The 21,493-nt window shown below is 44.0% G+C and overlaps 1 protein-coding gene across 6 annotated transcripts; it reads right to left on the bottom strand.

The window, feature by feature from the left end:
- Window positions 1-253: 253 nt before the first annotated feature.
- CCDC191 (coiled-coil domain containing 191) lies at window positions 254-21,457 on the bottom strand. Of its 6 annotated transcripts, XM_015647065.2 has the most exons (16): window positions 21,350-21,457; window positions 19,150-19,291; window positions 16,752-16,880; window positions 16,035-16,213; window positions 15,302-15,525; window positions 14,374-14,527; window positions 12,066-12,256; window positions 11,087-11,333; window positions 9,333-9,787; window positions 8,763-8,857; window positions 7,092-7,174; window positions 5,965-6,066; window positions 4,790-4,933; window positions 3,537-3,689; window positions 3,020-3,174; window positions 254-1,531 (listed from the first exon to the last, which is right to left on the bottom strand). In XM_015647065.2, exons 1-16 carry the CDS (start codon window positions 21,440-21,442, stop codon window positions 1,399-1,401), a joined length of 2,679 nt encoding a protein of 892 aa, XP_015502551.2. In that variant the 5' UTR covers window positions 21,443-21,457; the 3' UTR covers window positions 254-1,398. The 6 variants fall into 6 exon arrangements, with proteins under 6 accessions (XP_015502551.2, XP_015502580.1, XP_015502562.1 ...); XM_015647094.1 differs by lacking the exon at window positions 21,350-21,457 and having other exon boundaries at window positions 16,769-16,880; window positions 19,150-19,239; XM_015647076.1 differs by lacking the exon at window positions 21,350-21,457 and having other exon boundaries at window positions 16,752-16,914; window positions 19,150-19,238.
- Between the last annotated feature and the right edge of the window lie 36 nt (window positions 21,458-21,493).

Below are 21,493 nucleotides of genomic sequence, written 5' to 3'. Positions count from 1 at the left end.
TCAGAGCTGCACCGACACCCTGCTTGACAGCCTGGCTTTGTAGGCAGGGTCCTTTTTCTGGCCACATCCCTGTGTCCACATGGACAAATTCCCAATGCTAAAGCTCTGGAGTGTGCTGCTGTGCTTGGGCACCCACCCTGTCCTATGCCACTTTGTCTGCAATACTTAGTGCTCATCTAGGTCCCTGGCTCTGGCCTTCTGTCCAGTGCCATTCAGTTGGCTTGACACAATCTGCACCAAAAGCACAGTTGTATTCGTTTCAGATTTGGGTTTATTGGAAACTTTCAGTGTATATATGGGTTTTTCTCATCATCTGTTAGAAGATAACAGTAAACTGTTGTCTTTCTGGTGTTACTCAAGTACTTCCTGTACTGCCAAATGCTTTTGGAGCGCTTTGCCTGTGAGGGGGAAGTGATTCCAGCTTCCTGCCTTATGTTGTTGCTAAGACATAGTGTACCTGAATGGCATTACCCTGTCTGCATTGTGCTGCAGGTTAAGGTTAAACAGTAGTGTGTGAAACTTCCATTTTAATCATGTCAGCTTTAACTTCTCTAAAAGCTAAAATCTGCCTTTTTCATGGAGTTTTGTCTTTTTGTTTCTTTGAAGTACTGGATCAAACAGCCCAGACAAACTTGCACAATACACCCTGAAATATTAAACAGCTTGGGCAGTGTTTAAATGACAATTGAGGCTCATAAACTTGGGATCACTGCTTGATACCACACTCAAAGCATGTGCTGCAAACAAGGCAGCCTCTTGCAAAAGAACCCAGGTTTTAGACTTTCCATATGCAATGATGTGATCTGTATCATTAGCAAATATGGTTTGCATAAACAGCTCTTCCCTTTCCTCCTCTCATCCAAACTTTCCTGGCACAATTAGCTAGAAACTGTGCTCTGGGTGGCCAAGTTCACAGCAGTGGTTAGGGGGGTCAGCTGACAGGTCTGTCTGCCCCCTAGACAAGCTGTCACCCTAGAGAGTATTGCCAACAAAAAAGCACCAGGTTACTTCTTAGGCAAAAAGAGGTGCAGTTCAATTCTGTGCTTCCTTGGATGGAGGAGGATTCATGTCATTGCTGCAGCTCTGCATGTGGAAATGGCCTTGGCCTCAAACATACCCTGTGCTAAGCTTTGGTTATTTGGGCTTCATGGTCACCAGCCAAGACACCCCTACAGAGGCTTGAGGGGAATGACTTCTTGAAATGCAACACTAAACTGTCAGGTAAGCTTGCATCTGGGCTTTGTTTACAACAACAGTGACCACAGGGGGCTCCCTTTGTCTCTAAGACCCTCTAGACTTGGTAAGCCTTCCCCCTGGACTTGTTTCAGTCAGCAGGGAGATAGCACGGAACAGAACTGGTCTTCTTGTCTCATTCCCATCCCATCTGACTCTCTTTTGTCATGTTTGGAAGTTGGGGAGAATTTCAGCTACTCTCCTGCGTAGCTGGTTTCTTCTTTCTTCTCTTTCCCTTTCCTTTTTCATCAGTAATGGGTACTGCCTCCATGCCTTGAATGCGTTCAGTATAAGTCTCCTGCAAGAAATCAGAGACACAAGGAACAAAGTGACAGCATGCAGATGTGTACATGACATAAAAGGCAATCAAAAGAGAACTTCTGTTTGAAGGGAGAATTCAGACCTTGAGGATTTGTCCTTTCTGCTGTTAGTCAGGGCTGTCACATGTTAAGCATCTACGTGCAGACCATTTCATTGATATGTCAATCATGGTGGGGAAAAAATAACATACTGCCCTTTTCTATTGCTCTCCACCAAAAATTTTGCTCTTCTCTCTGACAGGATTTATTAGCTGGTGTTTGCTTAGCACTCTAAAGATGAAAGAGTTTTTCTGAAGAATAAACAGGGCCTCTCAAAGAAGTTTCTTTAGGAAAAATGCAGGCTCGTTTGGTCCAAACCAAACCCTTGGGAGTGCAGGGAGCTGGGCTTCAATTCTTACCTGATTTTAATCACCCCATCAAAGGTGCCCTTACCCTGGGTTCCCATATGGGCAATAGGGAACCACAGTCCTGTCTAAGGAAGAGTTTGTTATGGCAAGGTCTGAGCTGCCTTTTACAAGTGGGGAAAGAAATAAAGAATGTCAAGTGATTATGCTCCTAATAGGAGGTCATATGTAGAATGAATCCAGTCTCTTCCTTGGTCTGACTTTCCCCTAGTTCCTCCAGTTTGCTGTCTTGTTAAACTGTGCACTATTCAGACCTTACTGACACAGCAAGCTAGAACAGGTTTGCTCTACCACATAAGACGTGAATTTTATTTTATTCTTCCTCCAAGGTGCTGCAGATCCTGTTGGGGCTGTGCACAGGCACAGCCTATTCATGACTGCATGCAGCTACTATGCTTCCATGATGAGGCAGGTGAGCAGACTTCTGTTTTCTGCTGAATTTTGACAATAGATTTTTCTTCCTGCTAGAATGCATTTTATGGGGCAAGCAATGGATTGGGTGTGTCCAGCTCCAGACATGATTGGTAGAACTGAGTGCTCTAGTTTTTGCTGCCAAGTCAGACTGGTGATGGCATACATGTAAAGACTCCTTAAATAGGATTTCTAGTTGATCAACTTTGGATTTGTGAACTAAATCATCTGCTGTGGACAAAAAAGTACTATGTAATTCCTTCACAATCATTTGGCTTGCTATAATTGTACTTAAAGATTTTCCTAAGGCAGCTTTTAGCAGAAGCTGCATGGCCAGATCTGCTAATCAGCTTAGAAAGTTTCAGCTTCTTATCCTTACTTAGGCTTTCACTGCATTCTTTTTTTTTTTTTTCAGATTTAGAAGTCCTGTGAAGGGTACCATTACACTTTCTTTTCCAGGCTTCATGGAAACTTAGCATAAACCTCTGCTGATCCTGTCTGTGCATATCAAAGAAGCAAAACACCAGCAGTACAGAACCTGTTTCATGTGTTCCTGGGGAGCAGCTGGCCTGTCAAAAGTAGTCCCTAAAATAATCTACAGGGTATATTATACATAAGTAAAAATAATTGCTGATAAGAGCATACACTTACTTGTTACTGTGTTCAGCAGCAATCTTCAGCCTCTCCTGTAAGGCCCTTTTTTCTTCCAAGGTATAATCAAACCACACCCAAAAGCACTTTCTCATGAGGCAGACTGTGTGGAAGGTACACGCTCTCTCGTCCTGAGTAGAGAGATAATCCTTGTACTGGGGAGGAAGACAAAGAAACAGGTGAGAATGGCTTTTTTTCTCCTTTTCTTTCCCAACCTCTGGCCCAATAAATACAGCAGTTCTGAGACTGGGTAGTGGGCACAGGAGTGTAAGAAAATCAGCAGGGAGCAGGATGAGAGAGAGGATGGTGGAGGAGCACCATAAGAGAAAATTGTGTGTGGAAGAGAGTGAAAAACTGAGGGAAGGTCTCTGAAAAAGGGAATAATGTTGCTGGAATGGGGATAGCATAACTCTGCAAAGGCTGTACTACAGGTGAGTGAATTGGCACTGTGGTGAGAGGGAAGTGTGGCAGCAGCCAGCTCTCTTGGTATCATTTTTTCACTGTAGTGCAGGCCAACCTTTAGCCAGTTCCTGAAGCCCCATCTCAGTAACATATGGGAATAGAAGTCCTCAGCCTGAGACATCTTCTCCCTGAGACTCTGCTGGGTGACCTGCAGCCAAGTCATAAGGCATTTCCTCTGCAGGCCCAAGCTGTGATGCCTTTGTGCCACCTAGGTGAAGACAGCAGAGACAGTAGCTGGTTACCTGAACTGGTGACTACCTAAGTATAAAGCCACAGAAAATTGAGCACACTAGAAAATCATCTCAGCCTTTTGGAGCTACCCAAATCCAGATTTCTGACAGCTGGAATAACTTAAAGGATCCCACAAAGAGGGGTCAGCATAAGGAACAAGACCGGTCTCTCTACGAGGCCACTGGTGCATCACTTCTAGAGAATACCCTTTTGAACAAGATGCTCAATTTAACTGACTGTGAATGGGGTAGAGGCATGTCCTGTAACAGCTTAGTCCAAGCCTGTCCATAATGCTGACCAGTGGGGTGGACATATGGAACAGCTTGTAAAATGCTGACCAGTGGGGTGGACATATGGAACAGCTTGTATCCACCTACTTCTTCCCAGCTGGAGGCCTGTGTGCATTTGGTGAAGTACTGTGAGTAGCTCCAGCGCCAGTGACTTAAATGGAAGCTTTCCAACTTAGCCCTGGGCTCTGACTGGATCTTCAGGATACAGCTGAGTGTTATCAGTCCCTCCCTGATAAGGGATGCAGACTCAGTCACGTGAGGAAATGTTTCATTAGCAATATTTCTGCATCGAGGTCTCAGAAGCTGCCACTTGCTGTTCTGCACTGAGGATAGGGCCAGGATAGAACAGATTGTTGGATTGTCACCTGTAGTGTCCTGCCACTAGCAGTGGCCAACTCTGTACCAGCAACTTCAGAGAGTGAAAGCCCTGATGACAGGCTGGGGTTAACTCCTGCAGCTAAAGTTGCTTGGTGGTATCTCACTGATAAGCTTTGCTGTGGAGTAGAGAACTGGCAGGCGTGTGCCATGTAACTTTCCTTTTTTTCTGTTTAATCCTGTTTAATCAGCTATAAATGAGGATGCCATCCCTGCAGGTTTTTAATGGCTTTTCATGATTGTCAGATGGGCTGATTGAAGGAACTAATATAAGGCAGGGTATGCAGAGAGAATTTTTGCTTTTTCCATCTCTACCTGGCCTAAAAGCCTATTAAGGCTTCTGCTAAGTGCTGCATCTACTTTTCCCCTTTCTCCTATGGCACCCGTCATTTCCTTTACCCTCAACACTTACCACTAGGTTTTTCTTGGCTTGCTCCCTCAGCCTTTTCCATGGCACTATGCCCAGCTTTCTGAGAAGGACCTTCTCATAGTGATCTCTAGCCTTTTTCTGGAGGTGCTGCTCTTTCTCCAGCCTCCTCTGCTTCTCCAGTTCTTTCTGCAGTACAAAAAGCCAGTACTTTTAATTCCCTCAGGATGAAGAGGATATTAAGCAATGACAGTAGATTATCATATTGGAGCTGGAGCTTCTGATCTGACAGGAAATAGGGATCTGCATCATCTTTAACAACGCAGACCAGACATGACCCCATGCAGTAGAAGCCGTGTCCTAAAGCAAACTGTCTTCTCCTGGGAGAGGATGGTATTCCTGGACACTCCCTTGGGCTGTGAATCAGCACTGCAGTTCGAGTTACTGTAACAGACATGTCACCTGTGGCTACCTCAAGTGCTGATGTAGCAGGAACCTTCTTTGAAGTCCAAAGTATGTCTAAAAATTATTCTGAGTTTATGCATGGACCCTACCACTTAATCTAGCCTAAACAGCAGGGGAGGGATGTGGGTATTTTGTAACTGTGTAACACTACTTTTGACTGATACTCAGGGATAAAGGTCAAACATTCTAAAACATTCATTCCAAGTATAACTGTAGTTGTAGGTTAAATTCCTGTAGGATGTCAAACGCGCTATTTGGGTTTTTAGGACAACACCAAGTAACAATTAATGAAGTGCAGCTATTCCTAGGTTAGCTCCAAGAGGAAAAGGTACCCTTGATATAACTGTCAGGTGTGTTTACTTCTGAATCATGTGTTTGTGACTGGTATCACTGTGTATATTCGGGGTGACTAGAGTGGAAGGAATCTGAGAGTAGACTGAAGATGCTGCCTCTGTGAGGGGCTTATGTGGCTGTATCTCAGCAGAGAATGTCCAGCAGCTGGGACCCCTAGTCCTGCTGAGGAGACAGACAGCATATACTTCATAGTACATTTGTGACACAGCCCTTCCCCTAACACTGCCAGAAAAGGGGGCAGATTATGAGTCTGTATTGTGGATGCTGTGCTGTGGAACTCTGCTCTACCAGTGAAGACCTTCTGTTCACGTTACTCTGGCTGCTGTCTAAGTACCAGTAGATAATGGATCTTCTTCCCTATCTCTGCAAAAGGGGAAGAAACAGGTGAGGCATTTGGTCACCAGCTTCTGCTGCCTTCTTTCCTCCCGGCGTTTCTCCTGCTGTGCTTTCTTTTCCTCAGCTTCCTTCCTCTGTAGTGCTTCCTCTTCAGCCTTCAGCTGGGCCTTGAAATGGAGAAAGGTGAAATTCAATTTGTTTCATGTGACCTTTTCCATGAACACAAATCTTTAAACTTCCCTAGTATTCCTCTAATATTGACCAGCACATGAAACTTCAAAAGGTGAAATTTCACACATTAGACTTGATCTGTGCTCAAGAGTGAACTGTGGAAGGGACAGGGAGGGAGGGACTGTCCTTTTTACTACCTATAAACATATCTCTATCTATTTTTCTATGTATGTACATGTATATCTTTCTTTGCCCTAAGTTATAGTATTTGTCCACTCTTCCTCTAAAAAAATGTAAATCATACACCAAGTCATTTACTGAAAACTTGATTACTGAAGTCAGTTCTGAATCTCTAGGCTCTGCTCTCAAATTTCATTTCCACATGCAAAGCAGCATTACAGGTACCCGAACATTGAAGATCCCACTTTCAAATCCTAATGCAATTTACTAGCAATGTTTTCAATAACAGTTTAATACCCTGACAACAGAGAAGGCTTCTCTGTTGGATGTGTGTCACAGAATTTGTGTATTAACTATACAAACATTGTCAGTATCTTCCTTCTTCAGCAGAGATTTGCTCAAAAGATGCAGATTTTTACTAGGTGAGACTTCATTTCCTCAAGCTGCATGTGACCAGAGAAGGAAAGCCAGGGAGGGGAACCCCACCACTGCCAAGTCCCACCAAGTGGATCTCTGTGTGCATTTCCACCCTTACCATTCTCAGCAAAGACAAGCTACAGTCATGGGGTATGTCTGAAAAAAGTGTTATGGGGTGGTAAGGGAGGTTGCTTCTAGAACTTCAAAATTAAGTGTCTGCCTACGATACAGCAGGGCTGGTGCTGCAAAAGCAGTGCTAACTACTTCTTTTGATGTGTGTTGGACATTTGCTTTCTCACAAGTCATAAAACTCCTGCTTTGGATAAAGGGCCTTTTCTCAGTCCCTGACTCTGGGGTTAAATCAGCGTTTCATGTAACTGGAATGACATGAAAGATAGTTTATTTCATTTTCCACTTCCCTTACCAGTTTTTCCTCTGCTTTTCGTTGTTTGGCTTCTTCTATTTTCTTCCTCTGTTCTGCCCGCTGAATCGCTCTCTCCTCCATCCCTACAGAAACAAAGGACACAAAGCTTAGTGGAAAGGAGCTATGGTGTAATGGTGCAGAAGTTTAGGTGAACAAGAATGCATCACTCTGTGCCAGGCCCCCACTGCCTTGGCAATGCTAGCACAAAGGGATTTGCTTCCTGCTTCCCCTTGCATCCAGCAGTGTCATGAACAAGGAACCTATAAACATTTGTGAGGTGACTCAAGATCATGGCAATTATTTTCTCTCCACCCTCCGTGGTTGACAGTCACAACCATGAGGCTTAATTATGAAAGAAGCTGTGTTCAGAGGGTTTGTCCCTCCCTGCCTTTCCTGATTGAGGGCTGAGGCTCAGGGCACATGATTTAGCAGCAATTGCTCTGAGGTCTCCAGTAAGCTCTAACTGCTTATTTACAAGCATTTTCATGACAGCATCATTATCACAGTGATGTAAAGGTACTTGGTCCCACTAGTAAGAAACTAGTGCTTAATGCTTCTTTTGGAAGATAAATTGCAAGATAAATGGAGTGATTTTGCTGGCCATCAGCAAAGGTGTTACACACAGAATATGCAGAGGAGTTGGGAACCTGTGATTGCATCCTCTGTAGTTCCAAACAAAGCAAAGGCTGGAGCAATCAATAACTGGGAGGCATTGAAGTGTTTTTACCACAGTATGTTTCTTCAGATTCTTTTCTCCTCTCAGCTGTCCCAGGATTCTATGCCAAGGGAAAATCATTCAGTGATAACTTCTTCACTGAATTTTCCTGGGATCTTTAAACACAAGTGTGTGGATGCTCTGAAAAATATGCTTGCTGTCTCTAAGGTGTACAGAGTTGAGGACAATCAGGATGCATGATTGCTTGGACTAGATAGCATTGGAGCCGAACACAGGGAGTGAAAGACAACTATTAATGCCCAGCTGCCATGGCTAAAAAGGTCTGCTGATCCCAGAAGTATTGAAACATCACAATGATTATATTCCAGACAAACCTTTCATGCAGACTGTCACTACCCTGTATTGATACAGAACTTCACCTAGGGATGTAACAGAACCCTGATCCTAGTTTACTGATGAAAAGGCTATGTTGCATGTTTATTGTGTTCCAGTGTGGCCAGAGAAGGGGAGATATCTTACAAAAGGCAGGGATCTGGAGTTCCTTCTCCAGCCTGGCTATTGTTGTCTCATAAAACCTTGGCTAGGCACTTAATTCCCTCTGAAATCTCAACACCTCTGTCAAAGCTGGAGGAAAATGACTGTCTAGTTTAAGTGTTACTTGGATGCATAACGAAGGGAATGAGACTGATGGCAAAAAACCCTGAACAGCTTCTCTGAGTCTTGTCACAGGTGAGACAACCACAAAGGTTAAGAGTAACTGCCACAACAGTGTAAGTGTGGACATGAGGGGTTTGCAGTGTCCCAGGTATTACAGATGTCTGACTCAGACAGGAAAACAGCTCTCCCTCTCTCACAGCACTCACCAGACTGGGAAAGAAAGTGCAGAATTTTACTTGCACAGTATTATCAACCAGCAAAGCTGAGGCAAAGAGACACTTCCATACAAACTGTTGAGAAAAGTGTTCTGGAATGGTGTTTGCTATCTAGAACAATACCTTTCAGTATGGGATGAGGTGAGGTCAGACGGCTGGAGGGCCTCCTGCCTTGCATTGCTGCCCTTGTGTTTCCTGGCCCATGACAATCAGGTGGGCTATGAAAGAAAAGAGTAAGGAAATTCTTCAGTGAATGTGGTCAAACTACATCTCTCACCTACCACCTCTGGCCTTGTAGTTTCTGTTCTCCATTGTGTTGCATTGTGTCTGATGCACCTTTCTTATGCATCCTTGCAAAGGAACTGAGTTCCAGGGCTCCTGCATGGTCTGAAATATGGAGGATGATGCTTTTTCCATAACTAAATAGATCCCTACTGCTACTTTGGGAGACACTAGTGTTAGAACTGTTTCTAAGTGGATCCTGCATGGATCACCTGATGTTGAGCCAGTGCAGGGAGGGAGAAGGAGAGAACTGTGTCCAGTCTGATACTTGCTTTGAGGCTAAGTCACAGCTGAGAAGAACAGCAGATAGCACTAGCATAACTGAAATGTTGTGCCTGGCAAATTCTGGCTCAACTTGAGTGGGAATGAGACATGATGACTAACTGACCCTGCTTTATTGAGGGCACATACCTCAGAGGGGTTGTATTTTTACATCTGGATTGTTTTTCCTCCCTGGTTTGAGAAACAGAATTGTTAAACGTCTGGGTTATAGCCATAGCTTGTGCTGCCTCTTCTTTATCTCTGCTCAGCTTCTGATTTTCCTGCAGTTTAAGGATCAGCTCTTGCTGTTTCTGAAGCTGCTGCCTCTGCTCCTCAATGACACGTTGCTGGAAGGCGTGACGGTGCTCAAAACGACTACCATAAGCAGGAGATGTCTTTGGACTGGGTGCCTGAAACTGCTGGAGTACTGTGGTTATTTGATTCATATACATAGCCTGGTCCTGGGCACTCAGTGCTGCATGTTTAATTGTAATCTCCCAGGCAAATTTGGGGTTTCTGCAAAAATGCGATGTACGAACAACATCCCAACAAGACTGCTCTCTGGTCTGATCAGGCTCTTTCTGTATGAGGCAAGTTTCAGTTGGCTAGGAGAAGAACAAAAAGAAATGAGGAAAATTTGGCATTGCTTAAAATCAAGCACTGTTCTGCCCTTCCTGCTTAGTTTTTTTTAAAATGCAAATTTAGTGAGATGCCTGAGAAGTAGGGTAATCTCAGCTATGCAATCTTTATCCAGGCAGGCCAGAGGGGCCCCATTATGCACAAAATGGAGGCTGTGGAAAAGAACTCTTAAGGAGCTGAGTGCCATTTCACCAGGAGGAAGAAATCCTGATTAGGCAAGAGCTTTGGCAGGAATACATCCTGACTATTTTGTTAGGGAGCACATCTTAGGACAGCTCATTTCTTGGGGATTAGCACACTCCCTTTTGGACTGTGTTGTTCCTGCTCAGATGGAGAATAGAATTAAAAACAGTTGTTCAAGTGATACACAGCTGATCTACTGAACAGTCCCCTTTTAGATGGAAGAGAAGCCTGAAAGGTGCTTCCTTATGCCTCTTTTCCAGCTTTGATAAATGTTACCAAAAAACAGGTGCACAGGGCAATAAGGCTGTACCTTTCTGACACATGATCATTTTCTAAAGAGGCATTAGCTGTAAGGTCTGCTTTCTAGGTCAAACCCTAAATGCAGTCCCATTCCTTGAGCACAAATTTTACCAGTGCAGCAGAAGAAAAATAGAGGCCTACTAGGACAGTATAAGCACTGAAAGAAATAAACTTTTGCTTACACTTAAGTAAACAGAAAGCTTGACTTGTAATATGTGTGTGAGAGCTCTAATACCTTAGGGCACTGATGTGGTACAGATTTTGTAGACAGAAGGGAAAGTGGGGATCCAACCTGAAAAATGACAGTTTAAGGAATCAACCTCTGATTCTCCTCTCTTACCTCCCTGTGATGTGCATAATCCTGAAACAGTCAGTGACAACCTTTTTTTCCCCCCATAGTTAAAAGTAGGAAAGCTGCATTGGCATGAAAAATATCTCTTGTCATGCAGTCAAGTTATTCTTTTTAAGCCTAAGCTGGCATCAAAGATGTAACTAATCTCTCAGTAAAAGTGATCTGGGGGTGGGATGCTCATTGCAACTCAGAGTACATGAAGGGTTGTTCTCTGGCAGCACTAGAGATTATTTTTAAAACTCATCCATTGTCCTTCACATTTGTCTCTGATTTTTAGACTTCTGAACAGTTGTGGGCAGGTATTTGGGGGTCACCCTGGGAAAGAAGCTTTTCTCTAGAACAATGTACTCTTTATTTCAGACTACATAAAGTAAATACTTTCTAAGAGTACTGCTATGCCAACAGGCAAAACTACATGAGGAGGATTTACCTTGTCTTGCTGTAAATCTTGATGTTGGTTTACTTCTGCTGTCTCAGGCTTGTTAGCCTCCAGTGGCCTGTCCCCACCTTTCCCCAGTGACACAGCCTCCAGCAGCTGTTCCATCTTTCTCTTTGTCTGCTCCCTCTTGATCTGCAGCTCTCGTTTTTCCGTCTCCGCTCGGCTCCAGTGCTGCCAGGCCAGAAAACAGCAGCGCAGGAGGTGTCGCTGGTTGTGCTCCACAGCCAGTTGGGTTTTCCTAAATGAGAAAACATTTGTGTTATGGCAGGAGTGAGGCTTCTGCCCAGGCACGAAGCCACATCATTTCCTGAGTCTGTTTGCTGCTTAACTCTGAAGGCCAGCTGAAGTTGGACCGAGCTCCTCCAAGGAGGAGTGGGAGGGCAGAAAGGATGCCTGCTATTCTGAATTAAGTTTCACTGGTTCATACATTGTAATTTCCTGTGGCATCTCTGGGATGCAGGATTGCTGCAAAAGAGGTATCTTGTTCTCTGGCCAGCTGCATATGGGAAGTGATAGTGTCTCACCACTGCAGCCTGCCAGACACCTGTGAAGGGAAGCATCCTCTCTGGATGATAGGGAATTCATCCAACAGCCTCCCTAATGAAAGGCACTGGCCAAAATGATCTCTGCTATACTTCTACTGAAACAGCAAATATATTAATCAGGAATAAATTTGGCAACTCATATTCTCTGGAGTCCAGAGCGAGCCAGGGTGAGTTTTCTAGGAAAGATACCTATAGCGACTGAGACACAGGCTTGTCAGAAAGTGCTAAAGCTCGTGTTTATATCTGTCCTCCTTTTCATCTGTGCCACAATGCCTCTGGCAGACTGCAGGCAGTGTAGCAATTTTCTCAGAAAGCTGCTGTTTCCCTCCTGCTGGATAACTGACAAGCTCCTTTTACAGTCCCTGATCACTGCTTTGCCCAAGTAAGGCTGCAGTAGGAGGAATTCCACAGTAAAGGGGCACTACCTGTTTTGATCTTGGAGATGAACTTCCAGTTGCTGTGTCTCCTTCTCTACTTTCTGGGCCCAAATGTAGTTTCTCCAAGCTCGCAGAGCCTTCAGTTGGCATCTCCAGTCAGCAAGGGCTCTGGCTTTTCCCATTTTAATTCTGTTCTCCAGAATGACTTTCAGCCAAGCAGAGAAGTGTCGTTGCAAGCACTGCATGGGAGAGTTTCAGAAAAGCAATGAACAAGATACAGCCTGTCACACAAATACTGATCCTCTCTGCCCTTTGCTTATTCTTGCTTTCCTTTTTGAGATTCTTTTTAGAATCCTCATTTCCAACAATTATCTTGAAGATTAAAAAAGATGTAAAACATGTGCAGGTCTTCTACAAAAAGCTGAAAGGGTCTAGAAAGACATATCAAGGGGCTCTATGCTTTGGAGTGAAATGCAAGTAGTTCACCAAGTATAAAGGAATGAAAGGAGTGAGGAAAATACAATCTCTAGAGACAGGGAAAATATTTTCAAAACTAGAAAATGTCTAAGATGCTACCGGTAAGAGCACATCTGTGAATAACTACTGCTTTTTAAAAAAATAAATTTAAGACAAAACTCAAGACACTTCCTAGAGTGAATTTATGACATGGCCTCAGCTCATCCTTGTTCCAGCAGGAAGCCAAACCTTTCCCCTATTGTGTAATTACACTCGCTGCCTTTGGGAGTAATTTACATTGTACAGAGCAGCAATTTGCTATCTCATCTACCCCATAATTCTAGCCCTGTCACTGCAGACACTGTTCATTTTGATCCTCCAAGTGGGTCAACTTACAGGACTCTGCTGTTTCCCTTTTGTCATAGTGCCTTGTGTTAATTGCATTCCTCTCTCACTGAAATCTTCAAATGGAGACTTACAAAAAGTCAATGCATTAGCTGTTTCTTTCTGCTTTAGAAAAGTAATCAAAATGTCACTATTGCTTATCTCAGCCAAGCTGTGTCTTCTCACATTATGCCAGTCCTGAATTGTTCTTTGGTTTCTTTCAGGCTTATCCTCACAGCTTAGACTGTGACAGTGTCTGGAGAGAGGTTGTGTACTGCTAAACAGCAGCCAGGCCCAAATCCAGCAGATAGGCAGATGGATTGAGCTGTGAGGAGAATCACCATAAAATCTACAGGATTCTTCTGTCACCCTGAAAACTAATGCCTTCTGATAATGTTTTCATAGTTCTAGTTGCTTTCCCATGAAAGTTCTATAAACATAAGTTGTTTATCACATTCCTTCTAAGAAATGTCTTTTGATGGATGTTTCACATGACCAGTGTGATTGGGTAGGTGGTAACTTAATTATCTAATCCCTGGTCATTGTGGAGAATCTATAAATACTGGAGTCAGAGAATAAAGATTGGTTCTTTCCTGTTCTAACACTGAGAAGCATTCATGTGAATAATTTGTGTCCTTTAGAGACATTCTTCTGCTGAAAAAAGCCTTAGATGTAGATATATAGATATCAATGATGATGACTGGTCTATTAATTAAAAACATTATGTGATGGATGGCATTCATACCTGCACTCAGGTATACCTGAACTTTATCTCTTGCTGAGACTGCTCATATAAAATTATTCAGTACTAAAAGATCACTCTTTAGTTGTATTTGATGCACATTTAACCCAGACCTGACCATACTACCTGAATAATGAAGGTGAGACAAAGATTCCTATTTGGAATTATTAAAGTTTGTTTGCCTTGAAAGAGCTGTTGCAGTAATACAAAATATCCTACTGCACCCAGTAGAAGGGGATCCTTGAGGAACCTGTTACTGTGGATGTGCTGGCATGCATTAACTCTGAGCCACAGATCAGTATTCATCCCAGGCTGCAGTATTCCTCTTTCCTCTCCCTGTTCCTGAACTAGAGTCTTCAAGGCAATCTTTAAAATTGCCATACACACAGTAAGGGTTTCTCAGGCCATTTTTCTGCCACTTTCTCCTTTTATTTCCTTCCTTGAGGAAAACAATCTCACTCCACTTCCTCCTCTGTAGATCTCCTTATTTCTTATGGTCTCATGTGTCTTGAGAGCCATGTCTTTTTCCACAATTCTGTGTGAAATGTCCCATTGAATACACTTGAGGCTCAGGCCTAGTGGGGTTGGTATCTCAGGATTTCTTGCTCCTAGTCTTACAAGACACTTTTGGCCCTGCTTTCCTACTTTGCTGGTATCAGGATGTCTTTAAAAAAGTAAAAAAATCTGCATAACCAGGACTTTTTACTTCAGGTTTGCAAATGGTAGCCAAGGGCAGGTAGCTCAGAGTCTCAGATAAAGAAAGGTGATGCTCACTCTCTGCTTATTGGTGTGAATCCAGTGCAGCAACTCCTGCGTCTTTCTCTGTTTCTCCTCTTCTTGCTCTTCTCTCTTCAGGACCAGGGAGGGTGACACAGCAGACACCTCCTGCATTGACAGCTTCTGAGTTTTTTCTTGCCTCTTCCCCTCCCTGCAAAGTGAACAAACACATAGATCTAATATCATGATCTTTTTGGCCAATTGTAAGAGAACCACCTCTACATCTTAGACATTTACTGATTATTTTAAGTTGGTCTTCTTAAAAACTACCTCTGTAATGGTTTGGGGTCCCAGAGATTATTAAACAGTCTGGTGCATTTCCTAAACATAGAAGGCAGAAAAAAATAGTAAATTATTTTAGTAAATATTTCATTAAAGCACTTGTATAAGAAGATTTAGCATCCCAGGGCTGCCTAAGTAAATAAATGCTATCCCTAAAAGTGGGATCTCTGTGACAATCCAAGCTCAACAGAAAAAAAAAATGAAGTCTCTGCAGAATTCTCCACCAAGAATGCTCTTTATTTTTTCATAGTAGGAAATGTATTGCAAGTACTAGAGTTTCAACACAGACTTTTTTCTTTTATTTGTTTCTGTGTATTGGCTTTCATGTGGCATTAGATGCTAACAAAGCTGGATGTAGCTACAGACTTGATGGAGAGAATGCACAGTGGTGCAAACACACTGCTACTTTGTGATTCAGTGCACATATTGTAAATGCCTGAGGGAAGGATAACACTATTCTTAGCCCACCTTCCCATTTGTGAAAAACTCTGCCACTGGTGCTGGTAAGAGAGGACTAAAAGGTTTTGGGAGAGTTCAAAGTCAATAACAGCTATTTTGTTTGGGATCACCACTGCTCTTATATTTGACAAAATGACCTTATAAGTGGTTTTTATCTCTCCACACCCCCCACACCTTTCCTTACATTCTCCAATCTTTTGCCATGGTGTGCTTCTTCTCAGCCATTTCCTTTCTCAGCTTTACTATTTCCCTCTGGATCTCCTCCTCCTCCTTCTTAGCCTGCAGGGCCTTCTTTCTGTCCTCTTCTTGTGCTTGGAGCCTGGCCTCAGCCAGAATTGCTTTCTTCAGGGACTCTTCTTGTCTCTGAAGCTCTAAAGCCCTCTGATGCCTCATTCGGTTTTCTTTCACCTAGGCAGGAGAAAACTGGCAAAAGTCAAAGCAAGCACCAAGGACTGAAGAATTTGAAGTTCACTGTACACAGCCAGAGTGGGTCATAACCCACCTTTCACATTAAGCAAGAAACCCTATCCATAGCAGGCACTGACTGGAGAGACCGTGCTCTTGACCAGCAAAACACTCCATGTGAGAGAGTGAAATTTAATCAGTATTCCTTAATGGGAGCAAACTTAGAACTGACTGCTGTGGCAGCTCTTCCTGTCAGTCTTCAGAAAAAGGTGGAAAACCTGAACACTTCTGGTGAAAGCTGACTGTGCAAACTACTGCTGAATGGTTGATGCGCACATGGAAATGCAGTAAAGTTTCAGCTGAACTGTGGAAGAGTATCTTTGGGTAGTTGCTTCCAAGCCAGAGATTATTGCAGGCTCTGAGAGAATACTGGGGAGCTATCACTGAGCATTTACTCTAATCCTATAATCCTCCACCTTATTCCTTTTAACTGAGCTGCCTTGCCTGCTTACCTGCTTGTGTCTGAGCTCCATGATTATTCGTGGATCTGTAAGTCTTTTTTTTTCCTTGATCTCTTCAAGTCTAAGGTGTTTTGCTATCCCACAGTTCACAGCTTCACTCTGCAAAAGATGCTGGAGGTATTTCTGGACAGAGGAACTTTCCATTTCACATTCCAGATAGCTGCACAAGTCTGAAATGAGAAATTCAGATTATCTCAGGCTAGTCTGAAATGAATAAACCCTTCTGTCTCAGATCACAAAGCCTAATGTAATTAAAGGGATCACTTCCCCACACTCTGAATGCATTTCTGATGAATGCTGACACACTGACTGCACTCCATTTATCCCCACAGCCTTAATCAGTCTTCCATTGAACGCTAGAGCAGTAACAATGTTTCATCCATTTTTTACTGTCTTGCCTCTGAGCATCTCAAATGGCCATATAAACTTGACAGGCCTCAAAAATACCTGTTCACAAAAGAAAAAAAAAAAAATCCCTTTTACAAAGGGAGACATTGAATGTTTACCAGGTGCATTTATGCAGCCATCCAGCAAGATGCTGTGAGATCAGGGGGACAAAAATCATCACATTTCATCTTGTTTCTACTGAGTCCACTGCCCAGCCTTAAAACAACTGTTACCTTTCAGTCTGACAAACCATAAAGCCTAGCCTCCTTCCCCAGCACAGTCTCAGAGAGGAAACCAGGACCTGCTTTGCAGTGCTCTCACCATCAAAGTGCTCATACTTTGGAGGAGCTGCAGAAGGCTCTTCCTGAAGGACAGAGTCAACTTCCTCTTCTCCATCGCTCAGCTCCAGTTGCAGTTGGGACTTCATCCAGTTACTGAGCAGCTCCTGGGCTACCATGAAGAAAGAGGCTGATGACTTCACTTGCTTAAAAAAAAACATGGCTGAGTGTAAACTAGCAGTATTGTACACATGTATATGGGATATATGGGTATATGGGATAGTTATATCACATGCCAGGAATGACTGAAACCTGATCTGCAACAGAAGATGGAATAAAGCTAATAGCAAACTTTTCCCCTGTCATGTATATCAGAAATTAATTCTTCTCCACCTCATTTTCACTATGATTCTGCAGGAATTTAGATCACTTGTAATTATCTTCTAGCATTTATCAAGGAGATGGAATTCACACGAGGTAATTAATAATTTAGATAGCTTTTATATGTTTTAATACTGCGCTTGCAGACACTTAGATGGTTTCCATATGTGTGGCCAAGGCTGTCATAAGCTAAATTCAAAAGAGCCACTCTTTGGACAAACAATTGCTTTATGTGTAGAGGTTAACCCTTCCAAGTACCACAGAAACAACTGGTGAGTCTAATTACAAATCTGTCAGGTGGCAAACTTCACCTGGGACTCAGGGTTAAGACTGCAGCTACAGGAATGCACCCATGATGGATGTAGTACTCCTCAGTGAGCTCAAATGCCTAGTGAACAACTGGGTATGAAGTCCTTCAATGGACTGTTTGCATCTCCATTCTTCTGTGGAAAAACAAAAAAATTCCTTTTTCAGAGTTTCTTCTCAAAAGCAAGGTCAGCTCATGTGTTGTGGGTGCTGCATGGGTGGCCAAGCTGCTCCTGAAGCAGGACACAGGGCTGTAAACTGCAAGGCTTCGGGAGCAGCCCCATGAGAAACAGAGCCATCCTCAGCCATCCGTACACTGAGGACGTACAAAGAATCGGGATCCCAGCAGCCACTCCAGTGGGAGTCATTACACAGTGTAGGACATACAGTCAATGGACAGGAACAAGCAGCTGCTCCTAATATCTACTCCTAACCCACAGTAAAGATGCTCCCTGGTATTTCTAAGGCAATAAAGCCTTTTTCAAGCTTTCGTTCAAAACTGTTTTTTGAAGAAAAAATAAATCTAATGTTTGTTGTCCTTCAGATCACTTTTATACTCTTTCATAATCTCTCCAGCCAGATCAGGAACAGGGAAATATATGTGATAACAGAAAGAAGAATGGAAAACAACTTGCCACTTGGGGAAGGGTTACTTTTTTGACTGGGATTTGTGCTCTTCTCGTAACTAGAGTAAAAATCTTCTGGCACTTCTCTTATTGGTACGTTTCTTTACAAAATGGGCTTTGTGTAGTTACTATCGTTAAGTACTGTAATAATGGATTCCAGGTGAAAGAATTTCAGTTGAGATAGGAACAATTCTGAGGGACTGGCAGCTATAAAAAGGAAAATCCTAGCAGAGAAGGGCAAACAAAAATAATAAAGAAAATGAGGAAAGCAAGCAACCTTTACACCCAAGGAAAAGACGAAGGTTTTCAATACAGCAAAGACAGCTCCTTTGGAGCCATTAGCTGTATAATGCATTCAGACAGTGCACTGTAAGCAGGTAAGTGTATTCCATGCTGTTAGTTGAGCCCTTGATGATTATAAGTGAAAAAGCTGACTTCCTGGTTTGAAGAGGATGTTCTTAAGATGTGTCATCATCTTGTTCATCATTTAATTGATTCTTAAAAGAATGGTTAACTCAGTTTTTAAAATCCTGTCTTCTATCAGCTTTTTACACTGAAGATGTATTTCTAGCACTGATAGGTGATAATTTCCCTCCTTTTTGTTTTTTAAATCTACCACAGCTTTACTTTCAAACCTCAGCAAGCACCTTTGGCTGCAGGCTTTACAAAAGAAATACTTTGTTAGGTAATTAGCAAGGAAAATTTTGCATAGGAATCAAAACCACATTGTTATTCATAGACGTGAAATTTACACGGAACAACTCAATTTCCACAGCTAATCTGCTATCAGAAATATGTCAGGTAATTTCAACTGGTTTCCTGTAGCGCACTAACTTGGTTTTGACCACACAGTGTATCTTCAAGGGCAGTTCTTATCCTTGTCTTGACCAGGTATATCTCCAGAAGACAGAGATTTTATCCTTCTCTCAGGTATGCCATTTAAGATCTGCCTTGAACTCCAGCAATTGATCCTTTTTTATGCCTTTCTCCATTAGATGAAAGACATCTTATTATAAGCTGTTTCTTGTGAACTCAAGATTTACAAGAGCCTGTTCAGCTCAGAGCCACAAAGCTGGATCAAGAACAGTTCATTTTAGGCATCTTGTGGCAAGCAGGTTTCTACCTCACCTTCCTCACGGGCCTCACGATGAACTTGCAGCCGTTCTGCAGTTTCCAAACTTGTCACAGGACCCCAAGGCCTCTGTGGACACCTTGACATTTGAAGGGAATAATCTTCAGAGACAGCATACTCAGAGGCTTGGTACAGTCCCTTAAAGAAAGGAAAACATTTCTAAGGATATTCATTCTTACACTTCCTATATCCACATTTCTCCTCCAGAGAGCAAACATCAGTGGGAATGTAACACAAAACAGCATGGCTGTTATAAGAAATACATTTATTTCGAAATGCATTTGTACAACTGCTTGATTGCGTAAACTGGACTTAGAAGTCATTAGGCAATAAACACTCATTTAGCAATTAGTGCCAAACACAGAGACTAGAGAACACAGAGAATGGAAACACCCAGCCCCTGGGGGCTGGATGGGGACTTGCTTAGCTAGTGCCCAGCGACCAGCAACTATGAAATTTGATGTCAGCTTTTTGTCATAGCCAGGCTTAGAGACTTCCTGTCCCATATTCATCTCTCTCATGTTAATGGTCCTGACATGTCCACTGTGTTTTCCCAAGTAACACCTGTGCCCCAGACAGTCCAGATTTCTGAATTCTTTCCCTCTATGCTGCTGCTGCCAGAGGCCCAGGATGCAGCCTGAGGAAGCAGATACCCATTCCTACCTGCCACAAGAAGCAGGCTGAAGGTGCATGTATGGGTGTGCCCAAGGAAACAAAACAAAGGGAACCTCACCCTAGAATTCACTTCCTTTGATGTTAGCTGGTTGTAGGTGCAGAACATGGTGCTTTGGAGTAAATATCTTGTATTACTTGCTCAAAAAACCTGCAACACTCCTGAACAGCAAGTTTTGTGTGTTGAGTTTTATGCCTAGCAACAAAACACCTTATTCTTTATAGAGTTTGGATTGGAAGGGGCCTTTACAGATCATCTAGTCCAGCCTCCCTGCCATGAGCAGGGACAGCTTTGGTAACACCAGGCTGGGTGGGAGTGTTGCTCTACTTGAGGGCAGGAAGGCTATGCGGAGGGGTCTGGACAAGCTGGACTGATGGGCTGAGGCCAGCTGCCCGAACTTCAACAAGGCCAAGTGCCAGGTCCTGCATTTGCAGTGATACAACCCCAGGCAGCACTACAGGCTGGGAAAAGCACTACAGGCTGGAAAGCTGCCGGGCAGAAAAGGACCTGAGGGTTCTGGTTGACAGCAGCTGAACATGAGCCAGCAGTGTGCTCAGGTGGCCACGAAGGCCATTGACATCCTGGCCTGTATCAGCAATAGTGTGGCCAGCAGGAGCAGGGCAGGGATTGTCTCCCTGTACTCGGCACTGGTGAGGCTGCCTTGAGTCCTGCGACCAGTTCTGGGTCCTTGAATTCAGGAAAGACATTGAGGTGTGTATTCAGAGAAGGTCAAAGCTGCTGAAGGGTCTAGAGGAGCAGCTGAGGGAACTGGGATTGTTTAGTGTGGAGAAATGGAGGCTCAGGGGTGAACTTCTCACTCCCTACAACTACCTGAAAGAAGGATGTAGCTGGGTGGAGGAGAGACCAGGTAACAAGTGACAGGACAAGGGGGAATAGTTTCAAGTTTTGTTATGGGATATTTCGATTGTTTATTAGGAAAAATCTCTTCACTGAAAGGGAGACCAGGCACTGACACAGGCTGCCCAAGAAAGAAGTTGAGTCGCCATTTCTGGAAGTGTTCAGACAACCTATGGATGTAGCACCTGGGGATGTGGCTCAGTGGTGAACATGGTGGTACTGGATAAATGGTTGGACTCGGTGATCTTAGCGGTCTTTTTGAATAATGAATCTCTGATTTTCAACCATCTCGGGCTACCCAGAGCCGATCTGACCCTGAATGTCACTGCGCAAGTTATCCTGCATTGGCCCATTGTTCCAAGCTACCCGGTCCAAACCTCGGCAGGGACTAAGGAAAGCCACAGCCAGCGTTCCAACCTCCCGTGCCTCTTCCTAAATCCGAATTTCACGATGCCAACTTTGGCGCCGTCCGCTCGAGTCCAGCGCAGACTCCCCACCCGCCGGCAAACCGCACAGCCCTGGGAAACCTCATCCCTGATCCTGATCCTGATCCTGCCGTGCCGAGTGCCCGCGATCGCAAGGCAGCGGGATCCCAGGGCAGCCCCCGGCGCCCCCCGAGCCGCTGAGGGCGGGCGGGCCGCGCTCCCCCCGCCGTGCCCCGTTACCTGCGGGAGGCGCTGCCCGCGCTGCAGCCCCGGCCGCCGCCCCGTGAGGGCCGCGCCGGGCACCGCCGCCCGCCGCCCGCCTCTCTCGGCCATGGCAACGGAAGGGCGGTGCCTGCCCGCCGGCGCCTGCTGATGACGCCCGGC

Source organism: Parus major, chromosome 1 (assembly GCF_001522545.3).
Source record: "Parus major isolate Abel chromosome 1, Parus_major1.1, whole genome shotgun sequence".
NCBI classification, from domain to species: Eukaryota; Metazoa; Chordata; class Aves; order Passeriformes; family Paridae; genus Parus; species Parus major.
The sequence above is the reverse complement of the archived record's forward strand: the minus strand, read 5'-3'. Positions and strand labels throughout refer to the sequence as shown.